General features: G+C 43.9%; 1 protein-coding gene across 2 annotated transcripts in view; it reads left to right on the plus strand.

Annotated features, from left to right (window-relative positions):
- st6galnac3 (ST6 (alpha-N-acetyl-neuraminyl-2,3-beta-galactosyl-1,3)-N-acetylgalactosaminide alpha-2,6-sialyltransferase 3) overlaps positions 1-6,867 on the plus strand; it is a 30,203-nt gene extending 23,336 nt beyond the window's left edge. The window contains exons 4-5 of one of the 2 annotated variants that reach the window (XM_025066178.1): positions 3,859-3,963; positions 6,139-6,866. In XM_025066178.1, the coding sequence (XP_024921946.1) occupies positions 3,859-3,963; positions 6,139-6,331 (298 nt within the window). In that variant the 3' untranslated portion in view covers positions 6,332-6,866. Of the gene's footprint in view, positions 1-3,858; positions 3,964-6,138 lie in introns of both variants that reach the window. The other variant, XM_017042578.2, reaches the window with a different exon arrangement.
- The last annotated feature ends 3,416 nt before the right edge of the window (positions 6,868-10,283 follow it).

Below are 10,283 nucleotides of genomic sequence, written 5' to 3' on the forward strand. Positions count from 1 at the left end.
TTAGAATAAATATATTTATATAAAACATTTGTAAAGGAATAGTCAACTTACTTTCCTCGCTCACAGACTCAGATAAAAAGGCTGCGTACGTTCAGCTCCTGCAGCGTCCTGGTCACTGACACCACGGGTCAGGACGCACGCTTTCTGTAAACGTCAAAGCTGCAGATCGTGACACTAACGCCGCTGTATTTCCTTTCCTTTGTTGCAGCTGCCGACTCTTTCATTCTGCACTTCCTGCAGGAGCTCAGATTCTAAAGACTTTAGGTGGTGAACTTTATATTCCAGATTCCCACCGCAGCTCTGCAGGCTTCCTCAGAGAGCAGAGGCAGTGAAGAGAGAAAAAAAAACACTTCTTCTGCACAGATGTGAAATGCACAGGGTCAGAGTTCGTCCTTGAATCACAGCAGCAAACTGGAAAAGAAGTAGAGAAAGAAATCAGAGAGCGTCTTCAGGTCAGAAACTGAATTAGAAAACTACTATTTTCCTTTAGCATCACGAAAATATAAACTAGTGTAAATACATTTTTTTACACAAACCAGTGTATTTTTAAAGGAGCTTTTCTATCTTTAAGTAGAGAGTCATCTGTCGTAGCTAACCTTTAGCTAACTCTTGATTTAATTCTGACTGAACCGACTCACCTTGTTGTTGCCTTCATCTCATTCACGACCACAAAACGTTCAAATGTAAAATACGTTTTTAAAACTGTGATTGACAGGTGACAGGTTTGGCACAGAGTTGTTGGAGTCTGGAGTCGGAGAAACACAGGCTTAGGTTTTCGGAGGCCTAGCCCTGAATAAACATTTTCCCTGCTGTAAATGTCAGGAGAATCTGATTGGACGGAGACTGTGCGGGTGAAGACTCACTCACACCGAGCGTCTCCACGGCAGCCAGAGCAGGAGAAGCTGGATGTCTGACTTCATTTCTGCTCCTGCAGCACAGCCGCGTCCTGACACAGTCAGTCCTACTTAGTGCGCCGCAGCTCTGTGTTCATAGAAACAACACAAACGTATTTACACCACGTCTTTGTCTTGTTTGTGTCTGCTCTCCGCTCGGGCTCTAACATATTTCACGATGTTTCATTTTTGGCTGCAGCAGTAGGAAATAAAACGACTTGGTAAAAAGCCAGGCGGTGCAAACGAGACCTGGGTGACACCGTTCTCTGCTGTTGTTGGACTCAAAGTGTTGTGTTTTTCTGCTTTAATAAAACTACCAAATTACTTTCTCTCTTTTTTCCCCCCAGGCTCTGGATGTTACTCACACTGAGCCGCGTCTGTTTGGAATCCGTTGTGTAACGGTCTAATCCTTCCCCCATAGTTGTAGAGCTGCAGTAGTACACGATGAAGACAAGATATTTACCCATAAAAACACACAGAGGTAAATGCTAAGGGTAATGGATACGGGCGGCACCAACGTGTGTGGAGGTCAGGGTGATGTTCAGGGGCAGAAAAATGTGGCAAAGACGGAAAATATTCCTGCTACAACCGTAGTTTTATCCCAGGCAGATACGAAACGTAAAGTAAGTCTAAAGTTTTCCAGCGTCCACCGCGTTGTTCTTCAACTTCTTCAACTTTAAAAACCAGTTCTGTCCGGTCAGCAGGTTCCACGGCTTTTATTTGTATTTATACAAGTTGGGTACAGTTTTGTTTTGGTTTTTTTTTTTCATTTTTTGCTCAAGGCCATCCAGGTCTCAGCTGAGAACTGCTGTGTGTGAATGTCTGAACTGGTGGCTGATGAATAATGCAGGCTAACAGTGATGTGTTGACAGCTCTGACAGCTCAGAGCAGCCGGGCTCTGAACCAGCAGTTAGTGCCGTTTGCCATCTGTGCTGCTCTCCTGCCTTAGTACGACAAATTGCTTATTTTTAAATTTTCACCCCCACGGCCCTGGTGTCTGACTCTAGGCACTGCACGTATGTGAGGGTGAGAATGCTGAGCTGAGCTGCTGTGTCTGCTTGTGATTGGTCCACGCTTTAGAGTTGAGAAGAAAAGAGGGAGAGAGATGGTCCAGTTGTCCTTGAAAAATTCATCCTTTTTTTACCAGCAGAAAATCTGACTGAACTGTCACCGTCAGTTAATGTCATAGATTAGTTAAGGATTTATTTTTAATCCTGTAATCCATCAGATCAGGTATGTCAAAGGTCTGGTCCGGGGCCCACTTTGTGGCCCTCAACTTATTTACTGAAGTTCTCTCTGATGGTCTAAAAATACAGGAATACTGGATTTCTGAATGATTTGTGACACTGTTCATGGTTCTGAACCAGTCAGCAGCGCAGGAGCTGTCCGTGGTCCTGAACCAGTCAACTGTGCAGGAGCTGTCCATAGTTCTGACCCAGACAGTCAGTGGTGCAGGAGCTGTCCGTGGTTCTGACCCAGACAGTCAGTGGTGCAGGAGCTGTCCTTGGTACCAAACACTGCCGTACAGTTTACAGTTTGTCCTGCTGTGTTTCAGGAGGATTTACTGCTTTAATCATTGATCAGTTAATGATGCAGCAGTTCTTCTTCTGTTTGTTTGTTGTTTATTAAGTCGACCATTTAATAATGTAAAAGGACGTGTTGACGTGTGTATTTTGCAGCCTGTTTAAGCTCAGTTAATGAAGGATTAGTTTATTTATCCGTCAATGTTCTCTTTTACACCAACTGGGTTTTTATTTTTTTACGTAAATCCTTCGTTTATTTTTCCATTTATCATTTAATATTTTTCTAAACGTTTTAAACACGTTATATTTATTATCCCACACAGTAAACTATTGTATGAACAAAAAATGTAATTATGAGTTTTTCTTATCAGTAATCAATTCACAGGTAAATTGATTTTCTTTTGTTCATAATTATGGGTGAATTAAATCAAACATTTTTTTTAATTCAATTCATTGGACTTAATTTGGCTAATTTCTTTTATCTGTCTAATAAGGTTTGCCTCCGTCTGATGAAATGTTTCTGTGTCTCTGAACTGTTGGTCCATTACAGCACGTATTGAACAGTCCTTCTCAGACGGAGGCAATTAAGAGTCGCTCAATGGTGAAAGTAATCGTTAGCGACTCCCTTAGCTCTTGATTAACGAGTAATTGTGTTTTTAAACTCAGCCTTTTTTTCATGGAGATCAATTCATAGAAAACGTAATCTTTTATGACCAACAGCTCTGTGTTCCCTCATCATCCGTACGTCGATACTTCACCACCGACACCAGCTCTGAGGCTTCACACACTATTTCTTTCATTTTACATCAGCACGAGGCGGGGCCTCTGGGGGCATCGGGCCTTTACTGTGGAGGGCCGGGGGGGTGAGGTCGGGGGGTACACTTTATGACCCACATCAGACACGGCCAACCTCGCTGCATTGCAGCGGGCCTGTTTGGAATGATCAAAGTGTGTATTGCTCACTTTGATAGGTCATGTTCAGTAAGTCACACAGCCTGACTGTGATCCTGATGAAAGGATGATTCATGTTCACATTGATCGGCCTCTGCATTATTCACCGGGAGTAAAATGTGGTGAGCTGTTCAAAAAGCTCATTTACACCAGTGAATTTTCCGGCCTCAGTCGTATTTTCACATTCTGCTTCTCCCACTTTCTGATTGGACAGAACAAACGGCTGCCGACCTTTACAGCACCAGGAAAAGAACTGAGGTTTTTGTAGGATTATTATTCTGGATTATTCCAGTCAGATCTGACGGATCTGATGGAATGTATTTGTCAACGCTGTGTGACATCATCAGAGCTGAGGCAGCGACTGGGCGACTTTTTATATTTTTCTTACAACTCTTTTGGTAAAAAGTGTGCAAAAAAACGAAATGCTTAACATAAAACATTCCTAATTTTCTTCTTAATGAATCTCTCTGTCTTTGTGTCTTTGTTTCCAGGATCCAGTCCGGCTCCTACCTCAGCACCGGCTGGTTCACTCTCATCCTGGCCATGGACATGTGCAAAGAAATCCACATCTATGGCATGATCAACGACACCTACTGCTGGACTCCATATTGGATTTATTTATGTATTTTTCTGTGCTGTGAATGCCATTCGCTCTCCCTGCCTGGAATATGCAGCAGGCTGGAGGAGTCACATCTCAGTGGGTGGCTGCAGCGCTGCAGCTCCACTTCCTGTCATCTTCTCTCTGACTCTCGGTGACTGATGACTTTCTGCTGGAGAGGCCACAGGATGGATGACGAACACGATGCTGCTGCTCCGGGCAGAGCTGCTCAGTCGATCCCCTCATGGTCCCCCCCCCCCTTCTCCCCCCCCCCCCCCCCCCCGCCCTCCGCCCCCTGCCTGTCCCGTTAAATTCCTCATGCCTGGCATCAGGTTCTTGGGAGAGAGGGTGGAGAGTTGGCTGGCTCTGAGAAACTCAAGTAACTAACAAGTAGACGAGGTCTGTCATACCGGGAAAAAGACGAGGAAGAGACGCAGCTGCTGTAATAAACAACCTCAAACACGGGGAGAAGAAGAGAGTGATAAATCCAGCGGTGTCGAGGATTTTATAATTCAGTGAGGCAGTTAAATGCCTCGCTCTCTTACTGCCTGTTGTTTGGTCCCCCCTCACCCACACCCCCCCTCCCTCCCTGCCTCCCGCATGAGTCAGAGGAACGTGCATCCACTTTCTGAATGGACGGTTATTTTGTCACACAAACGGCTGTCGACTTCTACAGTAGGAGGAACAGAATGGAGGTTTTTGTGGGATTATTCTGGATTATTCTGGACGTTCCAGTCAGATCCTCAGTACTGGGAGGTTTGACAGGAGCTGAGGCAGCAACTGGGCGGTGACTGTGACTGTATGCTGGCAAAAAGCCACAGTCACCTCCTCGTCTTCCTTTCAAAAACCTTTGTTAAATGTTAGAAGCAGCAGAAGCAGAACCGTCCTGGTCTCTGTTGTAGAAGGAAGAAGATTTTAGGACAAACTATTGACTTTGGTTATAAAAATATATATAAACATATTGACATTTCTGCGCTAAACGCCAAATCTTACACAGAAAGTTTGTTCTGCAAGAAGAAGAAAATCTATTGTCCATATATGGTCTGTGGTTCGACTCCAGCGCCGCCCACAGACTTTAAAGGATGGATGAAGGAGAATCCATATATGGTCTGTGGTTCGACTCCAGTTCGACTCCACAGACTTTAAAGGATGGATGGATGAAGGAGAATTTATTGAATATTGTTTTTTTCTTCTTTTTTTCTGCCAAGTGCAGCTGAAATTAAAAACCCGCTGAGCTCAGCATCTGTCTGAGGGAGGCGCTGGTGGAGGAGTCTGAACACGGTTCAGTAGAATCAGGTTAACAGTTCAGTCATTTAGTTTGTTAGAATCATTTAGATTTACCTCCCCTCTCACAGGGGGCGCCAGTCTTTCACCTGTGTCTTTTCTGAATGATCTGATTTCAAGGTTCAAAGGCGACGACTTCTCAGGTCAACGCTGTTTTTGTTTTTTTTAATGTTAGCAGCGGAACTAGCATTTAAGCTATAGCTAAAATGAAGTTAAGGCAGTGGTTTCCAGACTCCACTTCCTGTGTTTGTTTTGTCTGTGCTGCAGCTCGGTGACTGTCTCTCGCCCTGATGATGACGTGATCCACTTGTGTCCAATTACGGCTGCCTGTCTCCTGTCTCTGGTCTCCGGGCTCCTGGTGCTCTTTGTTAGTTCGTCTGTTTATCTCCGCCTTTGTTTCCTGCGTTGCTGTTCTATTCCCTAGAGTTCCCATGATCCTCTTCTTCTTCCTGCTATTCCTCGGTGTCATTAGAGTAGGATTAAATGTTTACATCTGCCAGACAGTCTGCAAACCGAAGCTGCTGTCATTCTGTTTGGTTCATAATTAATTACCTTCCAGTTCTGCACCTGCCCTTCACGGTCATGTGAGACCTGGTATTTAAATCACAAACGCTGTGTTGAACACTGTCAGAACAGTCGGAACATGGAACTCTTCTCTGGATCAGTTCTCAAGGTGACGCGTTTTTGTCTCACCACAGGAAGTAATGTGAAAAATTACTAAAAAAAATGTCATCATGGTTTGAATGATAATCAACTGAGACAAATACTACACTCTGGAACTGAAATCTTTATGAACAGCTGCCCAAACAGGAACTTGAACCCTGGACTTTCATATTAAAAGTCTGATGCTTTCAGATCACGTCATTCCTGTTTCCCCTCTCCTTTCTTACAGAACAGACGACTACAGGAAGGTTCCTTACCACTACTATGAAGTCGGCAGTCGGGATGAGTGTGCCGAGTACGTGCTGCACGAGAGCGCCCCCTACGGTGGACATCGCTTCATCACGGAAAAAGCAGTTTTCGCTAAGTGGGCCAAGAGTCACGCCATCAAGTTCTTCAACCCGCCGTGGCAGCTGTCGTGACCACGGCCGGACCAGCAGGGAGACGCCACATCTTTGTCATCTTCGTCGTCATCGCTGTCATCGTCACTGAAGGATCAGCTGAATGTCTGCGTGGACAGAAATGTCCCCTAAAGTACACAATAACAGTATGAGTGTTCTGTCCATATCAGAGGTCGCTCTGGTTCAGTGGGTCTTTAAGGTCCGAACATTAGACACCATCACTGGTGTGGCCCACCTGGTGTGACCCACCTGGTGTCCAGGTGTCGGACTGTGACACATATCATTCCAATTTGCAGGAGCCAATAAGAGAACAGCTCCACGACCTCCATCTTCCTCCTTCCACCTGGTCGGGAACACGGCGGTTCTTGTCCTCAGATCTTCACTCATGGACCGCCGTCCTCTCCTGCACCAGGTCAGAGTCAACTGGACCCCGACAACCTTTCTAAAATTCAGAGACAAAACGACAGGCAACAGATGTTGAACATCACTTGACAATAAACATACGGTCAACTTGTCACAACACTGGACTTCAGGACGACTCTGGACGTTCTCGTCTTGACTTGAAGCCGGAGGACCTTTTATATCTCTGGACGTTCTCGTCTTGACTTGAAGCCACCGATGGTCAGAGGACCTTTTATATCCGTCAGCGTTTCTTGTTTTAGGAGATTTCGGTGAATCAATCCTCTCTGGGGTTTGATGGACATCTGCCTGTCAGTCAATCTGACGAGTTTCAGCAGAGACAGTCGCAACTGGATCTTCTACTTCTTCAATGTTTTTTTTCCTGTGCTCAGAACACTGATCTGCAGTGGAGTGTTGATCCGTTTCCTGTGAGTTCAACAAAGGAACTGAACTTCAGGAGAAAACAGTGTGAAGACGAAACATCCATCCGGCAACTCCCAGCAGCCTCGGCGGCTCAGACGACTGCAGGCGCTCCGCGCGGCAGACGCCAAATTTACATTATTTTATTTTTCCATGGATGGAGATGAAGAGCAGCTCATGTGAAGCAGAGAGGAGTCATGTGACCGCGCACGCCTGGGAGCATGTCGGCTCCGTTTCCTGAGTGTGACCGTCTTCTGTCAGGCTGTAATTAATCTGAAGGAATCAGGCCCCTTGTCTCAGAGCCGGGGAGGACGAAGAGCAGATTGTCTGTCGTTTTTCATTTTCTCTTCCTTCGTTTAAAGATCCTGCCACAAAACAAGGTCATCAAAAAAAACAGGAACCAGCGAGGAACAGGACCAGGTTCAGAGAGAACCCAGACGTTTCCTGATTGGACTGTGGGTGGGTGTGTGTGATGACTCACACCACTCCACCACGTCACGCCTTTTATACAATGCAGTGAAACTGAATGTCAGATGTGTAACAAGAGATGGTTTTTTTCTCCCTTTTTCATTTTTATTGTGATTATTTTTAAACTCCTCACCCTGTGCCAGCGACGGCGTGAGCATCACAGCATTTGGAGCCGCGTGCAATTAAAATCCCGTCCTCACGAAAGGAGTTAAAGTCATTTGCGACCCCGCCGAGGGAGAGATTTATGTGAGCGCTGAAACCATTTGAAGTTAATTGTATTGTGTTATCATTTGTGCCTGTTACTCCGCAGTTCGTTGTCTGGAGACGGGGGAGACTCACGCACCCCCAATCTCCTCACCCGCCTTTGTTCCTCTTTTTGTGTGTGTGCATCACTGGGTGAACACATATTCCCGTTCCACGGTCGTTGGTCTCTGGAAGACGTGGGACACTGATCACAGCTTCGGCCATTTTCCATTTGATCGAGGCCCCTTTTTCAGGAGAGTGAGGAATAATTAGTTAAAGTGCTGAGGCGTGGTCACTCTGCCTCCCCCCCTCCCTGTCCTCTGGGTGGGGGGGCAGGGAGGGGGGTTGGAGTTACCTGAATGGAGGCGTGAGTCTCGCCTGTACTTCCTGTGGACAGAACTAAGGACGGCATTGGAGGTGGGTGATAATTGGTGTCTGCGGCGCCCTCCTCTGTTCAAAGATGGTCTCTCCAGAGATGGTCTGGATGACCTCCTTCACCCCTTTGTCAAACCATCTGTCCTCTTGACTCGAATGAACACCCTCTGATCATCAAAAATTAATTTAATTTAAAATGAATCATTGTGGAAGTGAAGTGTTTTCTGTTAACTTATACCCAATAAAAAGGCATTGTAAGAGCCAGCTGCTGTTTAATGTATTCAAATACCTCCGAGTATATAGATTTATCTGAAATAACTATTCACTGAAAAAAAACTGAAATGACTTCCAAGCTGCGTACGAAGAGGTGTTTGGCTGGAGTCAAAGGTCATTTTGTTCCCATCAACTGTGTGGCTTTCCACCCTGACGGCAAGAGGTAAATGACACCAACACAGCTTTTGATTGTTCCAAAAATAGTTACATCAATGTAACTGTTTGTGATTGTTTTATTTCAGCTCATTGTGTATCGTATGCTTTTGTCTTAACAGATGGAGAAGACTGAACACAGCAGGAGCAACTTCACCTGAAGCAGATCACTTGTTGGACTGGTGAGTGTTTTACTGAATTGTGTTAACAATGGTTAGATACTAAGCAGGGTCACTTTTTGGCACTAGTTTTTTTTTCTGTCTAGCTTATTCCATTCATTGTGCCTTTTTGGCCATTGTACTTTCATTGTGATTCTTCCAGAATAATGAAAATTGTTGGAATATTGTGTGTGATTTGCATTTATTTCCAGAAATTGAGCAAAAATGGGAAAATATGAATGGAATTTCTCATTGCCTTATAGGGCGTGCATTGTCAAAGTCAAGGGTATGGTATAGGTAAAAAAAAAAAAAAAAACTTTTTTGTTTAAGTTTTTTTTTTTTTTAGTTTAATTTTTTTTTAAAGTTTTTTTTAAAGTTTTTTTTTGTTTGTTTTTTTAAGTCTTAGTTTTGTTTAGTTACAAGCAGTAAGTTAAAAAAAATGAACCACAATACTCGCACAATGAATGAACAAAAACAACTTTTCAGTCTTTTAATAGCAAAAACACTGTCGTTCCCTGTGTTTCCCCCATTCTTGTGTTGTGCACTTGTCTCTGTCTGTGTGGTGGGCGTGGCACATTTCCCTGACTCTGCCTGGTTAATCACTGAAGCACACCTGCCGTTCCTCAGCACCTGCCTTCAATCAACCCATCACTGACGGCATAAAAACCCTGGCCTTTCTCCCACTGGTCGTCAGATCGTTTGTTCAGCCACCGTGGTAGCTAATGTCCAGATTAACTTTAACTATTGTTCTTTGTGATTCCTGTTGAATTAGAAAATAAATCCTTGTTTCTCACTTAATGTTGTCTGAGCCTGCATTTGGGTCATTACTGGTTTAAATCATGACAAACACTTCACATTTACAAAGTCCATACATACACATTTGAATACACGTCAAATTACAACAATAACTCGAGATGACAGCTCACATTCAACAAAGGTCAAAGGTCCCATCATCAGGAGTGGAACAGCTTGGTTAAACCTCTTCTTTTGGCCTGAAACAAGATGAAATATTGTCCATTGACAAACTAATGAGCCTTTGTGTGGCTAAACACAAATGTAGATTTATAATATATATGGGCTTATAATATTTTGATATACACATATACTACATAATTAAATCGATAAGTTTTAATACATAACTACATTGCAGTGTTTTAGCTGACTAAGCCTCGACATAACGAGGATTTAATTCCAAAGATTTAATTTCCCTTCCCTGCTCACTTTGTGTACTCGTCCCCTGCTGACGAAAAATCAAAACGCACTTCGTTTAAACACTCGCTTTGTAGTAATAAATTGTTTTTTAACAAAGTGACTAAAACGTTGATACATGTGAAAAAGTTGCATGAATTTATATCGTTATTTTATTTTCTTAAATTTGCTTTTCTTCTGTCGAAAGATATCTATTTTCTTCTTGTTTCACAAGGGCAGTTTGGCGTAGGAACACATTTTATGATGAAATCTTGTCTGGTGATGCGGTCGGTTGT

The sequence above is a fragment of the Cynoglossus semilaevis genome, chromosome 20 (assembly GCF_000523025.1).
Source record: "Cynoglossus semilaevis isolate Cse_v1.0 chromosome 20, Cse_v1.0, whole genome shotgun sequence".
Lineage (NCBI taxonomy): Eukaryota > Metazoa > Chordata > Actinopteri > Pleuronectiformes > Cynoglossidae > Cynoglossus > Cynoglossus semilaevis.